Below are 27,998 nucleotides of genomic sequence, written 5' to 3'. Positions count from 1 at the left end.
AGGACGAAAGAATGCAGACTCTCAAAGTCAACGTCTGGATGACTTTTGTAAGTATTTTTCTACTATTCCACACTGGACTTTTTCAACCAAATGAATAGTTCATAATTATTCGATGCCGGTAATACTGTTTTGAAAAAACAAACGACATTTTGACTTTTAACATAATTAAATATGCTATGATAACCTTGATAAGGATCTTGAGTGGATATATTAACATACGCAAAATGCATGTTGGCATTACTATACAAATAATGCACAGGTGATGTTGGGTGTGTGGTAAGCATCTGTGGTTTTCAAAATGGTATTCAAAAACAATATTCTATCGTTCGGTAGTTTTTAGAAAGTTTAGTTAATTTTATAAGACATGTAAGAGATTCCTCGCCGAAGAAAGTATAGATGAATCACTTTCTCCTTTCACTTTCTTCGGCCGCTTTTGCCAAACTGGTAGGATAGTTCAGGTTTTATTTACCTTCTCTTTATTCGACTCGATTGCGATAGATGTCGGTCAATTGTGAAAATAAGAACGAAAGGAACACTTAGTCTAATCTTCAAACAGAAATAACTTACGAAAAACGTGGCCTTACCACAAATCGTGGAATGTGAGCTTCAGGAAGATTTCCTGGTGAACTCAAAGGTATTACAATTCACCTGTTCCAAACTTGACAACGACATATCACTTTTGCAATTTTGCTTTTATCTTCCTGTTTGCTCTTCTCCCGACAAAATCCCACATTTTCCAGAGACGCAGCTTCGATGGCAATCAAACGACATGTTACCCTAGATACTTCAACAACGTCCAACCTTTTCGCGTTTAAAAGGAAACCAGTCGGATCGAGTAGCCAAATTTGCCTTATTGATCCGTTATCGGAGGCGTCAAGCCCGTAAGGGATACCATGCCTCCGGAAACATAACGATGAAGTGCTTTTATTTTTCAGTTCATTTTTGCTGGAAATATTCCTGCGGGTCTGACATGTCTTCTTGTAATATAAACCAAAGTATCTTGTCAGCTAATAAACAGAGCCGTAACCTTGGGGTGTTTAGGCTCACCTACATACACCTCCTTTCATGAAATGAATCGAGAGGCGGAAACATGAATACCACTGAGCATACAGATAACAGGATCACCTACATGTATGTTGACAATGGTCCGTGTTCTCTTGTATTGTATCATCGCCACCTTTTCACAATGCAATTATCGCTTACAGTATTTGGGGGTAAATATCCATTTATCGTGCCTTTCCTTAATAACTACCACCTTGATTCAGATAGAGCTTATTGGATCTCTGGATTCTCGCGAGGCTCTGGTAATAGGTTTTGTGGTTAGTGTATTCATCTACATACTGATTAGAATCGGATTCTTGTATCAGCATAATTTCAATATGTCTTCTGTGGTTAGAATTTCTTTATACCCATGTGATTTTTTGCCACTGGTTTTTAGAATCTGCCTAAATCCAGTCGAAATTATATTTATTCCAACCACAATATTGGAAATGTTGCTGATGATTATTTCTAACAAGTGCAACATTATGCATTTCAGTGGTATAAAAGCTATACTCCTGATAACTATAACCAAATTCATATCATGACGGAAGTTTTAAAGTACTATCGACTTGTAGAAATGACGAGAATTTTTTTCTCGCCAAGTCGAAATGATAACATATCTCACAATGTTGGCGCACAACTTTCCATAAGTCGACTTTGCGAGATAGCGTATCTCGCCATGTTATCTACTTGACAAGATAGATTATCTCGTCACCTCAACAAGTCGATGGCACTTTAAAGTTTCCGTATTGCACAGCATCAGAAAGGTATCGCAATTGTAACATCCACCCTAAACACCTTATGTTGCACCCCTCTCTGGAGTCCCCAAGTACCGAACAGGCATTCGGGAGCATGGTTGAGTACTTGGTCTTGACCTCTTTTAGTCCACAACTTGCGGTCTCCTTTCAAGATACTCGAAACCCTGGTTAACATACCCAGCGCTCCATCACCAAAGAACATTGCTTGGGCACCTCATTTCCTAGTCAGACAAACTCCGTAAACTCCCGAGTGTTCGTGATTATGCCGCCAAAATTATTGGCCCCATGAAAAAGCTAAGACTTAACGTATTCGGAGGACCCTGTAAAAGGATTTCATCATACTCGACGACTGCGGCCATGGTCGCAAGGACATTGAATGTTATGGAGTGAATAAAAAAACATACTCTCGAGCCTGAATACTTTCATTACAGGTAATAAGTGGTTTTCTTCAGTGGTCGCCAAACTGCAGTATAGGTCCCTCGAGAAGAATTCAGGTTTAAAATAACCCGGGAATTGGTCCAAATTACGTTGCCTGATTTACATACTTATACATGTGTATTTGATTTTTGTTTTATTGTATGAAGATAAAATGGCACACAGTTTCAAACTCTTAAGAGACTATTCTACACAGTGCAAGTGAATATTATTTATATGATATTGTTTCTCCTGATATATATAGATAAGTCATTCACCCTTCCCGAGTGAGTTACATATATGCATTGGACTGTGGTCATCAATTATTAACATGTACAATTGCAGTGCAGCCATATTGATCAATTATTTAATTCTGAAAAGAAAACATTTTCCCTGTAAATTTTTAACAGGGTTATACCATGGAGCTAATAGCTCTATGGTTATACGTACTAATAACACAAATGTTTCACGAGCATATCCTAGGATAAGTTCCTCTGCTACACAGGCATACCTGATGATGGAAATATGGTATTTTACAAATAGTAGACTTGTTAACTGCAAAAAAAGGGGTGAACGCTGCATTTTTTAGTACAAATGTCCCACTTGGCACAAATGTTCCTTGAGTCAAAAGAAAAGGATTTATCCAAAGAGACACGCTGTATCTATGCAAATAAGCAATTAATTTGCATAAATTTGCATATTATATCGATATAGTAAAAACAAGTATTTCAGAATATATTTTTAACCAGAACTGCCCTAAAATTGGAAATAAAGACTTAGGGTAAGAAAGGGAAAAAAATTGTCATAAAATAATTGGGATATCCTTGTTTATTATTACCTAATTTACATAAATTATGCAAATTATAATTTAAAACAAAGTATTTTTTCATGAATCCTGAACTGTTTTATAAATAACAGCAATTAATACACAATGTCAACATTCTACATGAAAGAGAATATATTAGCGAAAACATCGATATGCTTCATGACAGTATTAGTGTCTTAATTTGCTTAGAAAGAGGGCAAATATGTCCGAATGTATGACGTGATATTGCGCTAAAACGAGACCAAAACAACCTCTATGTCACAGTCACACTCACGAATCGGACAATAAAGCGACCAATGGTATGTCATTCGAGATAACACAATCTCAACACAATAGCTTCCATCGGCTTCTCGTATCGCTTTTGTTGGTGTGTCTGCCACACCGTAATCTAAGGTATATACGGGGAAAATGCATTTCGGTATCGGTAAAACACTATTAATTTTGTTTTATTTGTTTCTAATTTGTTTCTCTTGGAAAATTTACAGGAGACATTGCTTTGCAGGTTACTGCTTTTAATTAATGAAGCTCTGGCACATGAATCATGACGAATGTACCCCAGCTCAATCCATATTTTAACTTTGTTAAAATATATATCTTTTGGAGACCCCAAAGTGGCAAAACTGCATTCCCCGCGGCATTCCCGCTACTTTACAAAACCAGTTTGACTTGTATTATCGACTTGGAAAAGACAGATGTATGAGACATCAGTTAACATGTTTCCAGAAGATAGTTTTTTTTATTTAAGCCTACGTCCATGGGAGCCCTCCGAATTTACCCCATCCCCTCTCTGTATTTCGACACTAAATAAAAAAAATATATCGTGTTTTAAAGCCACCGGCAAGGCAAATTGCGTTTTTGGTATAATAAAGCAACTTTTATATCTATATTTCATATTTATCTATATTAATATTATTATTATCATTAATATTATTATTATTATTATTGTTATTATTATTGTTGTTGTTGTTGTTTTGCAGTTTGTAATAATGTTCTAGCACAGTAAAGGCTATAACCCAACAGGAGCATGCCTAGGATACCCTTTCCCCTTTTGGTTTTATGTATTCAAAAATAGTTTATTGTCTTTAGAACTCATATCTTGGAATAGATTGAGGTGAAAATACTCTACAATTGACATGTAGAAGAGATGTGGTACATTGAAGAAAAGCCACACGTAAGCTCTAAAATACCCCTTTATTGATTCCACTCTATGTTAAATTTAAATATTTTTAGAGTCAATTCGGAAGAAAGATACATTTCTACTACACACAGTAAAGCCTCTTTACTTTCTCCTCTTGAAAAAAAACAACATAGAAGGCATTGTTTTATATCGTATAAAATAAGTTCGTGTACATGACGGTGGCCTGTCGAAGTTGCCCAACCCTTTATTTTGTTTTGACAATATATATTTAGAATATCGTCTAAATGAAGCCCTCATCTGGAAAAGGGCACTTATTAAAGGCAGCATCTACATTATATAGAGGAGGCCCTGGTACTTGGAAGCGGGGGCTGAAGCACCCGCAAGATTTTTCTGAAGGGGGGGGGGGGCTGTGCTGCGTGTGTTATTCTCCATAGACAGCACCCCCTGGAATTCCGGCAGATGTGACAAAACGAAAAAAAGAAACGTTACCAAAAAAAACCCTTCATTTTGTAGTGCAATCCATTTTGTTTATTTGCTTGTTAAATTTCTTGATGTTAATTTGAAAAGCAAAAAAGTTTCAATGTAAAATTTTTTGTCCGAAGAAATTTAACAAGCTTCAGCCCCCTCTTCCAAGTACCAGGGCCTCCTCTATATAATGTAGATGCTGCCTTTAATAAGTGCCCTTTTCTAGATGAGGGCTTCATTTAGACGATATTCTAAATATATATTGTCAAAACAAAATAAACGGTTGGGCAACTTCGACAGGCCACCGTCATGTACACGAACTTATTTTATGAGATATAAAACAATGCCTTCTATGTTTGTTTTTGTTAAGAGGATAATGCAAAGAATATAAAAATATAGATATAAAAGTTGCTTTATTATACCAAAAAACGCAATTTGCCTTGCCGATGGTTTTAAAACACGATATTTTTTTTATTTATAGTCGAAATACGGAGAGGGGATGGGGTAAATTCGGAGGGCTCCCGTGGGCGTAGGCTTAAATAAACAACAAAAAAACTTTCTTCAGGAAACACGTTGACTGATGTCTCATACATCTGTCTTTTCCAAGTCGATTATACAAGTCAAACTGGTTTTGTGGCGGGAATGCAGGGGGATGCAGTTTTGCCACCTCGGGGTCTCCAAAAAGATATATATTTTAATAAAGTTAAAATATGGATTGAGGTAGGATACATTCGTCATGATTCATGTGCCAGAGTTTCATTAAAGCAGTAACCTGCAAAGCAATGTCTCCTGTAAATTAGAAACAAATAAAACAAAATTAATAGTGTTTTACCGATACCGAAATGCATTTTGTCCGTATGTATCATAGATTACGATGTGGCAGACACACCAACAAAAGCGATACGAGAAGCCGATGGAAGCTATTGTGTTGGGATTGTGTTATCTCGAATGACATACCATTGATCGCTTTATTGTCCGATTCGTGAGTGTGACTGTGACATAAAGATTGTTTTGGTCTCGTTTTAGCGCAATATCACGTCATACATTTTGACATATTTGCCCTCTTTCTAAGCAAATTAAGACACTAATACTGTCATGAAGCATATCGATGTTTTCGCTAATATATTCTCTTTCATGTAGAATGTTGACATTGTGTATTAGTTGCTGTTTTTTAAAAGCAGTTCAGGATTCATGAAAAAATACTCTGTTTTAAATTATAATTTGCATAATTTATGTAAATTAGGTAATAATAAACAAGGATATCCCAATTATTTTATGACAATTTTCTTCCCTTTCTTACCCTAAGTCTTTATTTCCAATTTTAGGGCAGTTCTGGTTAAATATATATTCTGAAATACTTGTTTTTACTATATCGACATAATATGCAAATTTATGCAAATTACTTGCTTATTTGCATAGATACAGCGTGTCTCTTTGGATGAATCTCTTTCTTTTGACTCAAGGAACATTTGTGCCAAGTGGGACATTTGTACTCAAAAATGCAGCGTTCAACCTCTTAACAAGTCTACTAAAAGAGGAGTTAGAAGATGTGGATACTTGTGGTCCCTACCAAACCGTAGCCACCCCCATATATTTTGTTTGCATGGCATTGGTCAGTAGTTTTCCCCAAAAGTTGAAGACTTTTTTTTCTTTACAGCATTTGGCGTTATCCTAATTACCCTATACATAGTCACACTTACGAAACCGACACAAACGAACGATGGTATGCAATTCGAAATAACGCAATAGCTTATATCGGTCTGAAGACGGTTGTCTTGGTGTGATTATCGCCTTACAAAACATACAAAGATATGGGTTCTTCTTAACCCTATATTTTGGATAAACCTTTTCAAAGTTTACCGTTTAAAAAAACATATTGTAAGAGATCGAGTTGAAGGAACCATGCTTTTTCTATATTTTATTCTGTAAGTTAATTTACCGAAAACACCGCAAATAAAACAATCTCAAATTCTGGGAAGCCTGTTAAATTTGAAAAGGGTTATCAAGGTTTTAATTGTTTTAATTCGATAACTTCTTTTCAAATTAAAATATTTATTCAAGTTTGGGCTAAACACGATGATGATATAAGAAAATGTATGTTCTTTTGTTGCAAATTCGTCGACGTCCATTATGTTGCGCGGCTTGATGTCGTAAGCAATATTAATCTCAAACGACTTTCCTGGCTGCGTTCATTGTTTCGTTTTTGTATATATTCTTAGAACTGGAAAGATGAATTCATGATGTGGGATCCAGCAGAGTATGGCAACATTACCGACTTGAAGATAGCTTCGGAGCTAGTATGGATGCCTGATGTTGTTCTTTACAATAAGTAAGCACTATCAATTTTATTCTTCCTCTAAGATAATATTTTTTTGTTCAATGTATATCACTGCTATAACTATTATGATATAAGTAATATATATTTTTAAGAAAATTCATAATGGCGTATCAGTTTTATCTTTTTTTTTGAAGTTGGTAATCACAACTCGTGACAAAAAGTTTCATGCCAATAGTTCTAAATATTTACTTATATAAGCATCACATTTTACTTCTAGACTGCCTGAAAATTTTCCAATGAACTGTGACGTCACACTAATTTCATAATCAGCTACGATATGAGGTCGACCAAAAGCTTTTCAGTCGATCAAGTTAATTCCAAATCAGTTTGTTTGATAATCCGAAAAAAATATTTCATCTACAGAAATATAATATAATTTTAGAAACATAAAGTAGCGCGTTTTGTTTTGCCATCTGGAGAGCGATTCATTACATGGCTTGTCGGATGTGTTATTCGACAGCCACTGTAGAACAGTGCTTCTTAACAAATCAAAATCAAGGAAAGTTGACGGATGCGGCAACTTGTCGAACAACAATGTTGATGAAACCTTCCACAAAATCCATCTAGCATACATCAGTGAATGAATAAAAAAAAAACAATATCCATGTACATGTAGGCACTACCATGTAATGTTTAATTTGTTGTGATGAGTGACAAAAAATATATAACCAGACATTTTATGTTTTGCAATTGAAAAATTCCAATTTCCCGACCAAACCAGATTGGAAAACCATGGGGATTTGTGGAGAAACTGCATTACTCTTAACTCCACGGACAACGTACCTTGGAACCCTCACAAATGATTACTCGCTTGAACGCCGTCACACCTTGCAATACTACATAACTGTTTATTCTACCACATCGCTGATGTGATCTGTTACAGAACATTAAGCAAACAGCGGCGTTGCACTGTGTTTAATATGCTTTATCCCCTATCGGACTCCCTCCCCCCCCCCCCGCGATTTGTCCCATCACCTTTTTAAAATACAAATCCTGTACTGAGAGGCATTTGAGAGTAAGCGAATATATACGTGTATATATATACTTGTTTTCCCTTCCTATAGATGTTACAAATATTATTCAACGATCTATATTCGGAAGTTGATATTTCAATATAATCACGATAGTTTACAGAAGGGAGATTTGCCATAAAGGTATAAAAATGGTACGATCAGAAACTTGTTAATCAATTTAAATTTTATGCAAACATAATATGATGTTATTTCTTAATAACATTATATTTTTTTCTTCTCTTTTTTTTTGTTACATTAACATGACCAGTATGGACTAATTTGATTATTATATTTCATTTCAACTTATCTGGCAACATTAAATTCTCAGCCTCCTTCGTTTGGAAAGGAAAGTCCCATCCCATGAATTTGTCTTTATAACATGTTGGCGTCGGAAATGCTGGAAATGCATATCGATCACTGTACGGGGATGCCTTATTACGCTTAATGCTACATGGGGAGAAAATTTGTGGGTGAGCCCCAAAGCTTGCATACTAACTAAAATCCCCACGAATGATGGATCGCAAGATTGTTCTCGATCAAATTTTGCGATATGTCGAGGTTTCTAAATGTCACCATTAGGAAGCATGATTAATCACAACTCTCGCCTGTATTTTCTTTGTTCTTATCGTTTTCTTCTTAACGATTAATATTAATTTCCTTTGGTAATCATGGTAATAAAAGCATGATCCCTTTTTCATGGAAATGTAGGCCCCCCGCTAAACTGATATTGCTGTAGAGAGTGTATCTGCCATGCGCCTTTATATTAATTATGATAAAAGTAGGGCTTGTTGGGCTTATTGAATGCATTTTCCCCTTTTTTTTTTAAGGAGGGTCCGATCCAGGATGACCGAGGGATCTTTCCCACACCCAACCGTGTTTTTTATGATAGTATTTTTTTGTTTGTTTTGCCTCCCCCGCTGCCCCATCTTTGATCCTACTCTACCTTACAATATATGACGTCTCTATTGTTTATTATTATAGCAATTATTATATTACATTGTTATGATTATTGCTCTTATCATTATTATTATTTTTTTTTTGCATTTTTGAAGATGCTTATCGTAATATATTCCAATGCATATCATTGTTTACAAACATCCGAATGCAGTATACAGATCCATAAAAATGAATTTTTACTAGTTGGTCACCCCACTCCTTCAACATCATTTCACTTCATGCAGAAGTAGAAAACACCCGCCAATTAAAATGATCAATGTTATTATCAGTAGAGGCTATTCTTTTATATCTGAAATAAAATGAGGGAAATTGCCATCAAAGAACTTAAAATATACCTGAGTCTTAGTGTTCAAAACTAATTTGAACACAGTTCGTACACTTCGCAATCAGCAGTAGGTGAATCATTTCACCCCCTCTACGATACCATGTCGGCAATATGCTGTTGAGTTGTATAGAAAATGAAATCAGTAATTGACAAATAAGGCGGACTGGAGGTCCAACTCTAGTCTGTGAAACAGATGGTCGTGGGTTCGAGTCCGAGTCCCGTGCAGCCATGGCGTGCATAACGCTTCATGCAATTGGTAGCCCACGGCAGTCAACATTCTCATCCGGGTGGTTGGTCAGTCTCTTTGGCTCTCTGACAGGGTATCCAATTCGTTTCATTTGCAACGTTTAAACCCTGGTGTCACTCGTACATAAATAAAGATGGGGTTTATTCTGAATCTAGTCACGATTTCGGAACATTCGTGACTTCTCAAATATTGTCCCCTGGCAAGATGTTGAGACGCACTGTGATATCAGAATGGAGTGCTCCAAAGGTATTGATGACACTCTATTATAATCGTGAAGGTCTTTACGGAAGAAATATTTATCCCTCCATCTCCACCCTCTCCCCAGTCCACCCCAACAAAAGGTTGATTTGAATACAAAGAGAAAAATCCAACAACATCCTGGTCGGTATGCAAATGAGGAGACTGATGACATCACACACTATTTATTTTGTAACTTATTATATGAAATATGAAATATTCTAATTATTTCTTCATTGTCCTGTGAAACTAAGTTTTATTCCTCCCTGAACATGCAACATTACCATTGTTATAACATTTTACGGTTCAGTTAATTTGGTCCATATTGTAAAATTTGTAAAAATTGAAATATTCTATAATTCAAACAATAAAAACAAAATAAATAGTGAGTGATGAACATCATCGACTATTTGCGAAAAAAAAGCGAAACTTAAAAATGTCAGAACTTTCTTTTTTTCATCCGATTTTGATGAAATTTTCAGCATTATGCTTTTTTCATTTTTGTCTATTGATTGAAATCAACATTTTTCTGGGACGGAAATGACCTTTTAGTCTGTCTGCGGTTTTGATAGGTTCCAAAGTAGGAGGTACAAAGGGGAGAGGGGGTTGGGGGAGGGCAGCGTTTATGTATTTTGAGGAGGTGAAGCCGAGCTTTAAGTGTTAGTATTGGAGATGTAAGATGATTATGTTCTTTAGAGTATAGGGCTTTTACATATTAGTGCTTTGCCCAAATAGTAAATATTATTGTAATCTATTTTAGAATAAGACTAAATATACCCAGCCCGGAAACTTTGAAGAAAATGCACCGCTCCCTCTCCCATCTTGAAGGAAATCGTGACTCCAATTAAAGCAACGGAGTTTAGCGGGAAACAAAAATCTTGACATCATACTAATCGACGGCAATGTAATGTAGAGAGCATCCTATCTATCATGGAATCATTACCGACACTCTTGTCTTCCTTTCATTGTGGTTCTAAAATTGGTTCTAAAATTGATCAAACCACCTTGAGGTTGCCAAGATAGATGTTGCGGCATCTGAAAACATGATGTGAATCTCGTCCAGGAAATTGCAGTTATAATTAAAAGTGACGAAATGTTTGATATCAGCGCGCTAACATGCGTCAGATTGAATTCTTCACCATATTTTCAAAAAGATACTATGGGAATACATTGACAGGCCACAAACGACAAAGCCACTCAATAAGAAAGGGAAATTAAAATTTTATATTGGGTATATGATCTATCTTTTGAATGATTTAATGATTTCATTTATAAATTAAATTCCTATTTCGGGGGAAAATCTTGTTTTTCAATGTGGAATTCGAAGCCCTAACAAATACTCCTTGTTGTGGATGACGAAACAACTGTGATTTAAGGAGATCCTATCTGGATCTCCTTTTTTAACACTAACGCAAGAAAATGAATAAATGAATTAAAACAAATGTTAACATGAAAAATATAAAGCTAGATATGTATCTTTGATATTCAGAAACCTCATTTTGAAAACAATTTATACATCCAACTGTGTCATGTTGTACTAACTAGCTTTTAGAACTGAGCTCTTCCTGTGTCCTTTGCTTATTTTGTTTTACTTTTTTTGACAGCGCCGCCAACGAGTACAAAGATTTTATGAGAGATGAGATCGTGGTGATCACGAACGAGGGGCAAGTCAACTGGGCAGCGCCCAAGATCATCTCCAGCTACTGTTCAATCAACGTCAAAACGTTCCCATTCGACGAGCAACAATGCCTCATGAAATTTGGACCCTGGCAGCACGAGGGAAAGGAGCTGAGGATTTGGGGCGGAGGTAGTGGTAATAATCAACCCACTCATCATTGCTTTTCATTCATTCCGCTTTGTTTGAAAGAGTGACATTGATCTGGCATTTTGAAAAGCGCCATCTGTAGCTGGGATCTAGACAGGGAATGATTACAGGAGTACCCATAATGCACCATTTTTCTCTGATGCAATCATGCATTGCATTATGGGGTTTTTGGAAGCCGGACAAAGCCCGAATATGTAATATTGCACAGTTTGCAGCGGGGAAAGGGTGAAAAGATACTCCTCAAATACGGTACTATCCTACCCGTTCACACGCAAAATGGCGATGCTCAAAAATATCAGAGTAGTGTCACTTTTATATCAGCCATCCATTGCTTCACATCTGTGGTGGCTCATACAAAGTCAGGTGTATTGTATGTCAGTGTAAGGTTGAGTTTAACAGGTGACCATCTATACCGTGCATTCATTATGTATATTCATTCGATGAATTGTTACGAAAATGCTTATAGATGAGTCTCGATGTGCCTTTACGTAATCATTTCCATTGTGACAAATAAGTATCTAACAAAATGTTTAGGACTGCTCATTTACATGTTTTTATCGTGATTTGTATATCAAAGCGTTTATCTGTACAAAACTGTAATCTAGGGCCCGTCTTACAAAGAGTTGCGATTGATCCGATCAACCTCAGTTATGTGGAAACCCAACAATTAAATAATTTCTACGACACAAAAATTGCACAATACCCTTTATTAGTAAAAGCACACTGAAAATTTCAAGAAAACAATGAATGTATAAATATACATTATATCTGGAAAATATTTTGAGCAAGCATGCAGTTTAGATGTTGACGTTTCATAGTTGTGGTTGATCGGATCAATCGCAACTCTTTGCAAGTCGGGGGCAAGGGCGGAAATCTCTCCCTAAAGGTAGGGGGACCAGGGGCTGAAAAATTCGACAAGCAAAAAAAAATAAAAAAATAAAAAAAAAGGTTATCACCCCAAATGTAAGGTAATTTCGACAAAAGTAAATTTGACAAGCAAAAAAAAGAAAAAAAATGGTTATCACCCAAAAAGTAAGGTAATTTGATATTATGCCCCCCTACTATTTCTGGTAGGGGGGACGCGTACCCCCTGTCCCCCCTGGGATTTCCGCCCATGGTCGGGGACCTGGTAGAGAGCAATTATATAACTTTACTGATCACACATCGAATGTGCAATGCCTCTTGTAGCCTATTAAGCTAAAACTTAGCCCCCAAAATGGAATACTACTTCGACGAATAATTAAACGGGGCATACAAAATTGTTCTGTGATAATAATTAACCTTGAAATGGCAATTAATATTAACAAAATAAGTTGAAATACCAACCCCAAAACGTTACATATTTCATTATCTTTTACATTTCGCTAACTAAAATACCCTCCATACTAAAAGCACAAGTTCTTTTGTCGCACCACACCTTCGGTTTACTTCATCAGTCAGAGGCATATATATCCATGCGCCACTTTAAAATTAATTTGGCAAACTATTCGTTATTATTTGATCCTTTTTCATTCTAAATCCCCTGTGTAATGTTGCCTTCGTTGTACTAAAAATGGGATTAATACATTTTTGATGGTCAATATACTGGAAACACATTTTTGGGCTGGAAAATATTATTTTCCTTACTTTATACGTTGCATTATTCGATGCGTAATATTAATTATACTAGAGCCGAAATCAAAAGAATGCTACATGATCATGTTGTTACAGATTGGTTTAACTGCACTGTTGTTAGCCTTGCCAGAGTCGATGTATTAGTACGATCACAACACATACTTATTCATAACCACTGCTATACTTTCATTTCATCTTTTCATTCAGTATACTTCATTTGCACATTTATTTTAAATGTTCATTAAATGACAATTTCCTCCCAATGTGTTAAGGACCTGCGTGTTAACATTGATCATTTGCTATTCTTTATATTAATCTCCTTAAAAAAAAAAATTAACACTACTTTTTTGCAAATTCTGACAATAATTTAAGAGACGTGTATAATCGTACATATATATGAAACCATCGTATCATATTATGTATGGTAATGGAACCATGTTCAGTTCTGTTTATTCTAATATTCTTTTGGTAGCTAATTAGATACATTTTGGAAAAGAAATCCATTCAATTTTATTCGATCCACGTTTTATCACGGGCGGGACAATGATAAGCTGTCAGTTTAGTTTCAGATCTTCTTCAGGTCTTAAGTTACGATTTTTTAGGACAAGGCCACATTTTAAGTGGGGCACATTCTATGTTACAACGCAGATGTGGAAAACAAAAAGGGCACATCTAAGGCCTAATGGCCTATGAGAGGGGAAATCAAGGCCAATCAACAGGGCATTGAAGGTCATGGCCTTAATTAGATTGGATAAATCAAGTCGTATATCTTAATTATCGACCATTCTTACACAAATTAACAATTCGAAAGAAATTCATTTTAGATATAGTCACAAACAAGTCCGGAACACGTGGAAACATCGATGGCAATAAAAAAGACATGCAAGCTCACTTTATACATAGGGGTAATGATAGAGTGTGAAGAAAAAGGTGGCATGGTCCGGGGTTTTTTTTGTCCTTGATAGGTGTTCACCTATTTCTTCTCACCTCACTCCCCTCAGTAATTTGTTCCTTTAATTCCATGACTCGAGTCCCCTTCACAAACAAGCCACCGGTGCCGCAGCCAATTTTGGCGTCTTTCCTATGTTGAATCACCTGCAAGAAGTGCGTTCCAAAGGGTGAATTAGGCGGGAGATTTGGGGAGTACTTTCTCGCTTTTTTTTCGCGGAAAGGTAGTCTCTCTCTCTCTCTTTCCCTTTCTCCATTATACCTATTATATATCCCTATCTCTCACCCAACCCCTTCTCTGTTTGTTTTTCTCTATGCTTTATGTGTCTCATTCTGCAGCTCCCTCATCCATCATTCTCCCTCTCTCTCTCTCTCTCTTTCTCCCTCTTTCCCCTCTACATGTTCAAAGGCATACCTCTCATTTCGTATCTGGTAGTGGTGTTTTATTGTATACTCTTTCTCACATTTGTTTGTGGGAGAGGGTGTATGCAAATACACATATAAACATTTACACGAATAAATACGGTAAAAACGCTTTATACTAGTTGAAAATGTTAAGATTTCAATAGCAATATAACTTTCTTATTGTTATAGCTTAAAAGTTGGACATTGTTGCTAAAATCTTCAATACTTAATTATAAACTCTCATTAACCTCTCAAAGAACAGCCGAAGGTTAATAGAAACATGGTAGTATTATCAAAATCATACTATTACCATGTTTCTATAAACCTTCTGCAAAATGTATATTATACGTTTCGTTCAATTCTGTGCTTAATGTGTATATAAATTTCGTTTTCTTCTTTAATTGCCCTATCTATCATTAGGTACAATCAACGAGAGTATATATCCATTACTATATACTTCATTTTAAATCCTCTTTCCACTCGCCCTCCCCTCTTACGTATGCCCTTTCCTTATGTCATCATTACTTCACTTTACTCCAATTAATCGATGATTTCTTTTTTTTTAGAATTTCAATTTACCTTTTTTATTCACTCGTGTTTTTCCTCTCCCTTTCCCATCACTTATATTCGTTTACATTTGCCGCCTCAGAATTCCCTTCTCACCTTTTCTCAGCCCCGTACCTCATCACCCCCATCCCATAATACCGTCCATACGTTCTTTGCGCTGGGGATGTTTAAGGTTTGACTGAACTGAACTCCCTCCGCAGCACACATACTCACACACCCCCACACCCCCACACACACTCACCAACGCCTAGACATTGCAATGCAGGCACGCACACACCTGCAACATTCCCTTGTTATCAGTAATCAATGCTTCCATTCCAAACGCAACGAACTACACGTATTTGCTACTATTATTACACACAATATGTGTGCGATTTAAAAGGGCAATGACCTACATGGCCTGAAATGTGAAAGGAAATGGATAGTTATATTTATAATCATGCTGTGAACACGGAGAAGAGTTTTTTTTTATTGAAAGCCAGACTCCAGAACCTTTATTTAATTAAAGAACGAAAGAAAATGTGAATTACACCCCTCTTTAAAGTACATACATTTCATTAGTTGATCATGAACAGTCGCAAAAAACGACGAAGTGTGGAAAATATCAATTTACTTAGGTTATTAGGTAAATGAAGTTAATGCATGCTTAAAAGGTTATAAGTCATATGTTATCATACGACTCATTCAAGAACAAGGGGGATATTATAGCTTTCTCCGATACTAGATTCATGGGAACGATTACGCTCTTTAGGTGCTAATACTAATCGATCACTCTCCCGTAGGGGGCACATACCCCCATTCTAACAAGTGTTCTGAATATCAAATAGTTTGGATCTGTTACTCCTAATACATTAACAATGCCGTTTGCATAGACCTAAACCTTAATGAGAGTAGAGTCAGGTGGCGTCTTGTAAACATGGTGAAGCAAGGGAACTGAAAAACGGGATAAAATGGAAGCGATCGTTTTCTTTTCAGTGAAGTCTTAAAAAATATCGGAAACATACCAATATATGCGGAGTGATGAACTTGGTTACAACTCAATTATGTCTGCTCTAAAACGCAAAATACATAAATTTAATTAACATTTATGCCTAAAATTCAGGTCCCGAAATATCGAATCTTGTGTTTAAATTCATATATACCTAAGACATGAAAGTAAAATATTGGCTGAGAAAGATCATGTATCGTAAAAATGTGCCCTGATTATTAAATATCGAATCATGAAAAGAGCACTTGTCATGGAAATATATATAGGACTAAAGTATCAAAGGATCGCGGATGTGGGAAAGGTGAAACGAGTCGTTGTTAGTTCTTAACTTCGTCAGGCATTATTTTCCGTCAAAATTCTATGTGTATCATGATAGAATTGTGTACTTATATAATAACAATAACGTTTTTTTTATGAAATCAAATGTTTGATGAATTTTCTTATGCTTTCCAATTACTAAGGTGACGCGTCGGTCTATAATAGTGATGGACAGTGGGACATCCTTGATATGACCGCCAAGAGTGACGAGGTCGAGTACCCGGATGCACCAGGAAAAACCTACACAGATGTGACGTACACCGTAAGAACATTAGTTCGCTTTAAATTTAACAAAATATTGTTGATACTTATGCGTTGCAATGTTGTAGTATTCCCAATTAAATGGTGATTATTGCCATGCATCTTACGGGCAATCTACTCAAAAACTTTGCATAAACGTCTATAATCTCCCAATAAAAGCGGTTCAAACGCTATTGATGTGTACACGTTTGTGCAGATGAACTTTGATGACGTGTACTGCAGAACACTGAATTAATGATCGAGTATGACAAGCAAATGCTCCTCCATCGTGATAAAGCATTTGAGTAATGCCGTGATGCATAATCATTAGCCAGACACCGCTAAAGTTAAGAAAAATGGGATTTATGGATCACAAAATTAAGTAAACGGAAGTTGTACAGGAAACATTGACATTTTAAAAACTCCAAAGCAATATCATGATTAATCTTTGGTGACACGAGTATTTCATTTCCTGTTCATTATAGATCAAATTCAAGCGGAGACCTTTGTATTACGTGTTCAATCTGATCTTACCTTGCACATTCGTGTCGATGGTGGCGCTACTCAGCTTCTTCTTGCCTCCGGAATCGGGTGAAAAGATCAGTCTTGGTATAACGGTTCTTCTCTCTCTTACTGTCTTCCTTCTCTTGGTCGCTGAGACCATGCCTCCGACAAGTGCTGTTCCTGTAGTTGGTAAGAATTTCCATCACGAATGTTCAATAGAACTGTACGGGAAAGGATATAGATTTATTTTATCAAACTATCTTAAACTCGTAAAATATTAAGAAAATTCATTGGGGAGTTGTACAAGTGTGACATCAAACATGTTGGTCGCATTGCCAGTGGGAGGATGTCCACATCTTTGGTGAAGTCGACATTTAAAATATGCCCATAACTTTCTTATTTTTACATTTTCTTTTTCAAACTTTCATTGATTTGTCTGTTTGATATTTTTCTCCCAGAGTTCATTCTTCTTTAATATAAGTGTATATTTTCAAGAGCAGAACAATTAATGTCTGTTTCCAAATAACCCCAACCCTACTACCTCATCAACACATTTTTTTAAAGATAAAGTCCAGAAGCAGTGTCACTTAACATGACAAGATCATATTTTGGGGCAGTTTTACTTTCCTGATCCCCTTTCTTCTCGATATGAAAACTTTTAGATAAATAAAGGTCCCTCCAGCCAGTATCCATTATAAACGTTTTAGCTAATAATGCTCTACCAAAGTGTCAAATTCGATCAGATCCGATCAAGAAATATTCGGTCTGACTGGTCTAGCTCGGTAATGTAATCTGGGTTCACTTATTTGGTTGACGTGATCGACAACGCTCTTGCCTCGGTCACACCCGAATATTATGTTAAGATATTTGAGTAGTCCCAATTGCCTTGTCAAATGAAGCCGCCAGGGCCGAAAACACTCAGTGTTTGGGCTCTATAAGTTGATCAGTAACTGTTTTAGGTGGAAACAGAAGGGTGTTTCTTCAAATGAACTCGATCTAGGCTGATGATGAAAATACAGAATGCTTGTGACAGTGTGTTTTATGTTTCTTACAGGACAATACTTCATGAGTACAATGGTTCTCATCTCGGGATCATTAGCAATGTCCGTCATGGTTCTCAACATGCACCATTGTCGACCTGATTGTCGACCAGTCCCTCGTTGGGTTCGCATCGTGGTCATCGACTGCCTCGGACGAATACTAGCCCCATCTGTGGTCAAGAACTCCAAGACGGATCGACGTCGTCTCAGTGTTCGCACCGAATCACTCCAGAAGCACTGCCACAACTGGGAACTGGAAGACCTAATGGCATGTGCGGACCCTCTCTCCCCGAACACCAAACGTGAACTGAATGGAGTATCAATGAACCAGTGTGCACATGCCGCGTCGGGCAAGGATGGCACGGTGCATGTGGTCGAGTGCGGACGTCGGTCAGACTCTTTCACGCGGGACGCCATTCCCATATTACGCAGTATGCTGACAGAATTACGTAAACTGACAGCAAATAACCGTTCGGAGAGGGAAGAGAAGCTACGGCAGAACGAATGGCAGAGGGTAGCGTTGGTGATGGACAGGGTATTCTTGTTGGTCTTTCTCATTGGTACTTTCGCAGCATCTTCGTTCATGTTTAGCAAGGCATAGTGGTGACTATTAAGACTTGGAAGAAATGAATGAACCTTTCCAGAAATCATGATTATTTTAATAGTGTAGAGTGATATCTAACAAAGCGACAGGAATATTCCTCGATACTTCTTAATCCGGGTCTTCTAGCTATGCACCATGGGATACTAGAAACATTGAACAACCCATTGACTCTATAAGCTGTCCACAATATACATGATCATTATCCGATGATAACTTTGCCAAATAAACCACCTCACACTAGCTATGTTAATGGAGCTTTGCAATATCCCACCCCATTTTCAACTTTCTTTTTAGTTGGCGATGTGTACTATGCTTTAGGATTTATTTTTCAACAAGGGCCACAGAACCAGAAAGCCTGTACCCCTCCTGGTCCCGTCGCATTCACGCATTTTCCTAGTGAATGACTGATGGACTGACGGATTGACTAACTAAAACAAAAACAAGCAATTTAAATACACACTATCCCTATGCCGCCATATTACTATTTCATGTCAGATTTAAGGTGAGTTGTGAATGATTAAACAAGGGATATTGTACATATAAGTCGTTTCCAATGCCTAGGCGGATGACCGACCTGGCCAAAATATCTTGCTTGGGCTTGATGAAGTTGATCAGTTCGGGAGTCTGGGTAGAGCGAACATTAGAACGGCTGAATTGTTGTTCGTTTTTCATGGCAATATAACATGATGTCAAATTCATACTTTAAGGAAGATGTATATGCTACAATTCGAATAGTTTATTTAACTGAACACGAATCGAATTCCTCAGCACATGTTCATTTTATGTGATTTAAGATTATTGTCTACGACCTGTCAACGCCACTGATAGCCATATTAAAATGTATGACGATAATGGTTGATGATGATTTGAATATTGATGTTGATCATTGTTGGCCCTGTTTACACGCTGCCCCGGCTCCGGTGCAGACTCGGCTCGCGGGGCAAAAACACAGAAATTTGATAAAATTTACATAATGAAACGCGCGGAAATTTTCGGTGCAGACTCGGCTTCGTGTTTACACGGAGAAAAAATTGCCATGCCTGCACCGGCACACAGTTCTGATCCTACTATTATTTCGGCGGAGCATAATTGTCTTGTCTGCACCGCGAGCCGGCGCAAGTTATTCGCGTTTACACGCATAAAAACAAAACAAGTCTACACCGGCTCTCACCGCGAGACGATGCAGCGTGTAAACACGGTAAATAATAGTGAATTGTAATCGATAAGATTCTCATCACAACTTCCAATATATAATGTTCACTACTACTGTTACAGCTGTTGAAAAGAACAATGGTATTTGGTATCAGCGAGCTTTCGATCCGTGCGTTTACAGGTGGACTGCGGCGTGAGCGACCCTTTTAAGAAGAGCGCACGCGCATCGACAGGCTCCTTTGTTTATAGAATTCAAAACGGTTCACCCTTGCTTTGCAATTCGTGCAATTTATAGGCTCCCGCGTCCTTTGATAAACGCTATACAAATCAATTTATTGGAAGTCATAAAATTGGCCCAAATAATTTGTCGTTGCGAGTGAGTAGGGTAGAAGTGTAATTTCTAAATTGAAAGGTAATGTAATTATTTTGCTGTTTGTGAACTCCCTAAATTGGTGATGGTCGTGTTATTCTTTGGTTTTATCATTATGGTGAAGTTGAAATCACTGAGTTGAATGTACGCCGTCGCAGATCACCAGTGAACGTGTAACCGGTTAATTAATTAAACTTCTACAGCAAAAACACCAATGCTTCACAAAAACAACAGTGATACTGCTGTTTCTACTACTACTACTGCTGTTGCTACTACTACTACTACTATTACTACTACTACTACTACTACTACTACTACTACTACTACTGCTACTACTGCTGCTACTACTACTACTACTTCTTTTACTAGTTACTACTACTACTACTACTACTTCTCCTTCTTATCTTCTTCTTTTTCTTCTTCTTTTTCTTTTTCTTCTTCTTCTTTATTATTATATTTATTATCATTTTATTTTCCACCTTAGACATACGGTTACTACATGTATACAACTACTGCCACTGCTGCCACTACTACAGTGCGTCCCCCAAAAAAACTTTACACTTTTGAAATGGCTGCCAAATAAGAAATGTAGCACTTTGGGGAAAAAGACTTACATATATGGAAAGCCAATAAAGTCAACTTTCAAATGACACCAAACAGTTGGAAAACTATTCATGCTTGAGCGAGCACTGCCCACTGAAACAAAGGGTATGAAGATTAAGGTGGGCTGGAATTAGTCTTCCAATTTATATCAGTTTTTGAGAGGCAGATCCTTTCGAACTTGCAAAGTTAAGGGCGTTGTGATAAATTAATGATCAACCGTGACCAGTTTTGGTTGCTTAAGTAACGTTTATAAATTATTAAATTGAACTTTAATGCATGAGTGAACACAAATTACACTTTTTGGGCAGCATTTCAACTTTATCATGTGGATCTCAGCAATGTGTTCATGGGAGTCGGGAGAATAGGGGATGAGATAGGACTTAAGTGGGAGAAGTAGGTTGATGAAATAAGGGTCAACAGAACATTAAGCCCCGCCCCCTCCCTGTTTCCCGCCCTCCCCTCCTGTTAAGAGAGTGATGGCTATTGTCATGTACACGTGAAGTCCAGAGCAGAATGTTGATTTAAAGTAGAAATATATTGAAAATCATAAAAATAAAGAATTATATATCAAATTAAAGGGGAAAATAAGAAGAACACAATGGTGTACATCATTTATTATGGAGACCGATAAAACTCACTTAATTGATAGTTTAAATTTCTCTCTCTGAATGCATCAAACACGCACAACTACGTCCGCGAAATTGGGGTCTTTTGATGACGTGTATAAGTGTACGAGAGACGTGATTGGCTCTTCCACGTCAAGCTCCACTTGCATGCAAAACCTGTTGCGAGGGTACGTTTTCTCGACACTGTCACTGAATACTTCGATCACGAAATGAAAGAAAACTCAGAAGTTTATCTAGATTTTGGATGTTCAAATTGATGATTTTAAAGATGAAGATAAAATTTATGAAGTTTCTAGCTCTAGTGACGTGGATGGAGGTAAATTAGGGGAATTACGCCTATGATGATAAATCGGACAATTCAACTTGCATGCCGATTCGCTACCAACTCATGCATCTGCTAGTGCTAGCTGCACGTACCGCGAGCCAAAATAAATCCATGAAAATTCTAGCCTGACAATCTAGACAGAGTCTCCTCCCTCATTTACTCTAAAGAAGGAAAATAATGATATAACTGTACTTACAAACAAGTGAATATATCCGAATCTGAAGGCAAGTCAACTCAACGAATAGCAGCAGACGATATGCACCGACGGTAATATTCGCGTGGCTTGGATAAATTGTCACTCGTTCTGTTAGATATAATTTCTATCTCATTATCTTGACAAAATTACGAAACTCGGGGAATTATTTATCTATATAAAAATATAGTAACACCTCGTACTATTTTTAAATTACGATAAAACCTTTTTTGAAGCAAAAAGTTGAGGCAAATTAAAATTAGATGTAAAAGATCATCCCCAACATGCGTAGCTCGTTCCGTATGTGATTGTAAACAAACCATCCAAAATGCCGGTTGAGAGCTGTGCAACACGTGCATCTACCGTACTCTCTCAGCTCAGCCAAGGCGAGCAAGCAATGTGTGTTTGTAATGGTTTGTTTATATACGAGCTACGCATGTTGGGGATGATCTTTTACATCAAATTTTAATTTACCTCAACTTTTTGCTTCAAAAAAGGTTTTATCGTAATTTAAAAATAGTACAAGGTGTTACTATATTTTTGTATAGATAAATAATTCCCCGAGTTTCGTAATTTTGTCAAAATAATGAGATAGAAATTATATCTAACAGAACGAGTGACAATTTATCCAAGCCACGCGAATATTACCGTCGGTGCATATCGTCTGCTGCTATTCGTTGAGTTGATTTGCCTTCAGATTCGGATATATTCACTTGTTTGTAAGTACAGTTATATCATTATTTTCCTTCTCTAGAGTAAATGAGGGAAGAGACTCTGTCTAGATTGTCAGGCTGGAATTTTCATGGATTTATTTTGGCCTGCGGTACGTGCAGCTAGCACTAGCAGCTACATGAGTTGGTAGCAAATCGGCATGCAAGTTGAATTGTCCGACTCATCATCATAGGCGTAATTCCCCTAATTTACCTCCATCCACGTAACTAGAGCTAGAAACTTCATAAATTTTCTCTTCATCTTCAAAATCATCAATTTGAAAATCAAAAATCTAGATAAACTTCTGGGTTTTCTTTCATTTCGGGTATCACAGGCCTAAATCATTCCCCATAGACTCGTGTGTTAAATTGGCACTTTAAAAAATTCATGAAAAATAAGGATGAAATTCGGGGGTCAAATGTTTACTACCAGTGGATAGGATATCTATCTGGCAATCCATATCTGACCAGAAAAGGGTCCCTCGACCGGCTCATTTTAAAAATAAATTGGCGTGTTTGAAGACATCGTCGGGGGGAGCAGAATCATCACCTCAAACAGCAAAATAGCCCTAATCCTTCCGCCAGTCAAAATATAGTCCAAAATTGGTGATATTTCTTCCCAATTTGGGAAAAGGAAGTTCAGTAATTACCAAAAATGGAATCAGTGTTAGATGGACAATCATATGCATACACTTTGTTAATCAGCCATATCAAAATAAAAAAAATAGCAATGGGTTGGCTCGAATGAATATCTATGGTCTGCCACTAGTGATTAGGCCCGTGTAACCTGTATTGTATGGCACATGAAGGTTTCTTTTTAATTTACCTTCCTGGCTTTTCTTTAACATCTGTACACTCACTTTATCACAAAGAAATGCATGAAATGTACAGATTTGTTATGTAATGACCAATTTTAATGTTACTCCTAATGTCTAGTGCCCTATGGATTTACACACATCCTACCTGCCTATATGTAGCTCAACAATGGATGCAATGTAGGGCCCAAATCCTATAATGCAAATTGTAGATATGAATAGTGTGCATATCTGGATTCAAGATCTGCCCACAATATAAATTACAGATTCACATGAGTTAAATTAGATAACAATAAAAAGAAATGAGAATCAACATACAAGCATACTATACATTCACATCTTCCTATGACAAGGGCCCAAGCCAAGGGGTGTAAGAGAGAGGGGGTTAGATGGCTTGTATTCTAAATGGATGTGGGCTAGTCTGGCTAGAAGTCAGTAAAATTTGAACAAGATAGAGAAGTAGCACTCATTCTCAGCCCCCCCCCCCCAACATACTATGCTTTTCTCTACACCCCTCCCCCCCTCCCTCTTGAATCCACCACTGCAGCCAAATTCTAAAGTTTTCTCTTCTCCTTCCCTTCCCCATGAACCAATTTCACAAGTGCAATTGATGCCAGGCCTATCTAATGTGTACTATATCTTGTGATGGGTGCTATACACGATTTACAGCAGCGCTCGTCGGTATACGAAAACACACGACAACATGCAACACAGAGACAAGCACACAGCCTACACAGCCTAGCCTAGGTACACAAACACAGAGTTACTAATCACAATTTGTTACCTGCTATACCCCCTATGTAGCCTTGTATATAGCTATGAAGTTCAGTTTTTGGACCTCTTGATGATTGAAACATGTATACTAGTGAAAGCAATCTGCTACTGAAGAGTTTGGGCAGATATTTCATCCACTAGGGAAATTCCCTTGTATAGGCTATGGTCAAGGTGTACAGGTATCACAGGCCTAAATCATTCCCCATAGACTCGTGTGTTAAATTGGCACTTTAAAAAATTCATGAAAAATAAGGATGAAATTCGGGGGTCAAATGTTTACTACCAGTGGATAGGATATCTATCTGGCAATCCATATCTGACCAGAAAAGGGTCCCTCGACCGGCTCATTTTAAAAATAAATTGGCGTGTTTGAAGACATCGTCGGGGGGAGCAGAATCATCACCTCAAACAGCAAAATAGCCCTAATCCTTCCGCCAGTCAAAATATAGTCCAAAATTGGTGATATTTCTTCCCAATTTGGGAAAAGGAAGTTCAGTAATTACCAAAAATGGAATCAGTGTTAGATGGACAATCATATGCATACACTTTGTTAATCAGCCATATCAAAATAAAAAAAATAGCAATGGGTTGGCTCGAATGAATATCTATGGTCTGCCACTAGTGATTAGGCCCGTGTAACCTTCGTGATCGAAGTATTCAGTGACAGTGTGGAGAAAACGTACCCTCGCAACAGGTTTTGCATGCAAGTGGAGTTTGACGTGGGAGAGCCAATCACGTCTCTCGTACACTTATACACGTCATCAAATTCGAGTCAATTCAGAGACCGCTGGGAGGCGTATTTCGGAGAGGCATTTTAGCGCTTTTTAATTGGCGATTTCCACCTTATGTAGTACTTTCGTTATTTTTGAATGACCAAATGATAATCCCCACATCATGACCTTTCCATTGATATATAATAAGGCCATATTCATAATCAATATATTTCTCCTTTAATGAATAATTCTGAATTGGGGCATCAACTTTTTCATATCAATCATTTCAATCAACAATGTATCAGTAATTCAACTTATTCAATGTGCAATGTGATTAATCAAACATTCAGGGTTTTTTCAATAAATAATTTCATTAATCATCATAATCATTAAATTTATTGGTAATCATTCAATAAAGAAAACTGACCATCAGCCACCGGTCACCTGGCAGTTAGGTTTTGAAATGGCTACAATCCAGGAAGTGAGAGATAGGGGGGCTGGGAAATGGAGGTGGAGAGGGGAGGGTACAAATGACTTTTAATTTGTAAAAGGACAAAAAGAAGATGAATGCCCTTTTAACCAAGTCTTAGCATATCTCGCCCTCTTGCTAGTAACATGTACCATCACATTACTCTGACTCTCACGAACACACTTCTGAGGTCCACAAGATGAATATGCTGCACTAAAATTACAATTCCTGTTCACTCATGCATTAAATTTCAATTTAGTAACTCATGAAATTTGCCTTTAAAAAACAAAACTTATTTCACTCATTAATTTAGCTTAGCAAGTTCCAAGGGACTAACCACTCCAAAAAACTGTAAGGCTAATTCCTGCCCAGCCTAGCCAGCTTAGTCTCTCAGGAGAGACGCCGGGGGAGGGGTGGGGTTGAGATGGAGAGAGGTGTTGCTAAATGTTATGTTGACCTTTATCCCATCAAAGTACTTCACCTACTTAAGTCTTATTACCCCCTCTTCTCCTGACCGTCATGAACACATTGTTGAGATCCACATAATAAAGACAAAATGCTACACTAAAAATTGCAATTCATGATCACTCATGCATTAAATTTCAATTTAATAACGCATTAAATTTTCACAGACAACAAACTGATCACAACTGATCTTTAATTCACCAAATAACCCTCAACTTTGCAAGTACCAAACAAAAAACCTGAAAGAAATTGGAAGGCTAATTCCGGCCCACTCTAATTTTCATACCCTTTGTTTTAGTGGGCAGTGCTCGCCCAAGCCTGAATAGTTTTCCAAATGTTTGGTGTCATTTGAAAGTTGACTTTATTGGCTTTCCATGTCTATAAGTCTTTTCCCCCAAAATGCTACATTTTTTTATTTGGCAGCCACTTCAAAAGTGTATATTTTTTTGGGACGCACTGTAGTAGGCCTACTATTCTATTACGACTTCTACTAGTGCTGTTGCTACTACGTCTGCTACTTCTACTTCTAATACTACATCATCTCCTACCATGCCTATAACTACTTCTGCTACTTACCTTGACTTTTGCTACTGATGGATCGAAGACTCGGATATAACCAAGGAGTGATATAAGACACCCCGACACCAGAAAAGCCGTTTGAAGTTTTATTGTGAGGCAAGTTCATTACATCATTTTATTCAATCTATAAAGACAGAATACGGAGAAACATCACAGCATAATACCCAATACTTTAACACAAATAAATGATTAGCTGTCATTATCTAACAGGGGTCGTTATTTTATTCTTAGAGCTACATGGAAAAATCTAAATATTTACCAATGAAAAGTGGATGATAACAATAAGTACACCAAACATCTATAAAGACTGGACGGTTTATAATTAAAATGTATTAAGAAGATATCAAAAATTGACATTATTTGCATATGTATTTTCATTAAGTCTGTCAGCGAGTGAAATGCTTCATAAAGTTCACCATATTCAGCTTAACGTTTACACATGTATATCGAAATTCCGGCTAAATCAAGTAATTTGTCTTTAAAGTAAAAAACAAAATAAATATACTGTGAATCTATTGGTAAATTAGCAAAAAGCTTTATTGAAATATTAAGCACAACTGAATTTATAATAAAGGCCTTTTAAAACAATTAATAGATATCAGTAGATTAATACATCATTCATTAAATATGCAAACTAATATCGACCGCACAAAAGTCAATAAGTGACCCTGAGCTGACCTTGCATAAATTAAATCATCGTCTGTATGACAAATATACTGTACTAAAACGTCCTAAATATCTGGTCGATATTACCCACAATACCATCGCATATGATTTAAATATGCCCCATCAAATAAAGCGACCTATGCTTAAAAAAAGAATTGTAAACAAATGTCACTCAATTCGCGAGACTCCACCCATAAGCTACTCACACTAGTACGAGGTTAGTATTGTACCTGCTCTGACCATTCTCGCCTATGACGTCATCAAGACACTAAATTCAAATTGTGTCCACTTCATAAAGTTAGTAGCTACAATACATTTAAAATTCATTTTCCTGCATTACTCTATCACGTTCATGTTTGTAACATTCAAATATATTTTTTAGCTTCACTCTTGAACCCCAAAAGCACAACTACCTTGCAAAATGGAGTGTGCATCGCTATTCGTTACACGTCCAATTTGTGTACGTTACACATACACGCATAGGCCTCCTGTGAACGTACACGCCGCATGTGTTACACTTCAAGAATCTTAAATGTACATTGCTTGTTTTCCAGTTCGCTCTGTAAAATTTGTTTAAATCTTTGGATCTATTGCAAATGCAGTATTTAATCATCAAACTTACTTCTTTGATGGTGATTCATTGCAAGCTTGAAACAATATAAGCGTCATTCATTCCCTCGAACGTCAGTTCTTCATACAAAATCAAAATGGCATATCCGATAATAT

The 27,998-nt window shown here is 37.0% G+C and overlaps 1 protein-coding gene and 1 long non-coding RNA gene across 2 annotated transcripts; one reads left to right on the top strand and one right to left on the bottom strand.

The window, feature by feature from the left end:
- On the top strand, window positions 1-19,662 carry LOC129272464 (neuronal acetylcholine receptor subunit alpha-9-like). Its single transcript, XM_054909610.2, has 6 exons — window positions 1-47; window positions 6,862-6,971; window positions 11,364-11,572; window positions 16,568-16,686; window positions 17,150-17,357; window positions 18,223-19,662. The coding sequence occupies exons 1-6, from the start codon at window positions 12-14 to the stop codon at window positions 18,807-18,809; spliced, it is 1,269 nt and encodes a 422-aa protein (XP_054765585.2). The 5' UTR covers window positions 1-11; the 3' UTR covers window positions 18,810-19,662.
- On the bottom strand, window positions 12,115-27,998 carry LOC135156212 (uncharacterized). Its single transcript, XR_010295339.1, has 4 exons — window positions 27,895-27,998; window positions 26,604-26,730; window positions 17,199-17,389; window positions 12,115-14,293 (listed from the first exon to the last, which is right to left on the bottom strand). It is a non-coding gene; the product is annotated as an uncharacterized LOC135156212 (long non-coding RNA).

Source organism: Lytechinus pictus, chromosome 12 (genome assembly GCF_037042905.1).
Source record: "Lytechinus pictus isolate F3 Inbred chromosome 12, Lp3.0, whole genome shotgun sequence".
NCBI classification, from domain to species: Eukaryota; Metazoa; Echinodermata; class Echinoidea; order Temnopleuroida; family Toxopneustidae; genus Lytechinus; species Lytechinus pictus.
The sequence above is the reverse complement of the archived record's forward strand: the minus strand, read 5'-3'. Positions and strand labels throughout refer to the sequence as shown.

Coding starts and splice junctions, on each gene's coding strand:
- LOC129272464 (XM_054909610.2), top strand. CDS start 12: ATGCAGACTCTCAAAGTCAACGTCTGGATGACTTTT. Junction 48..6,861: donor TCAACGTCTGGATGACTTTT/GTAAGTATTTTT, acceptor ATATATTCTTAG/AACTGGAAAGATGAATTCAT. Junction 6,972..11,363: donor GATGTTGTTCTTTACAATAA/GTAAGCACTATC, acceptor TTTTTTTGACAG/CGCCGCCAACGAGTACAAAG.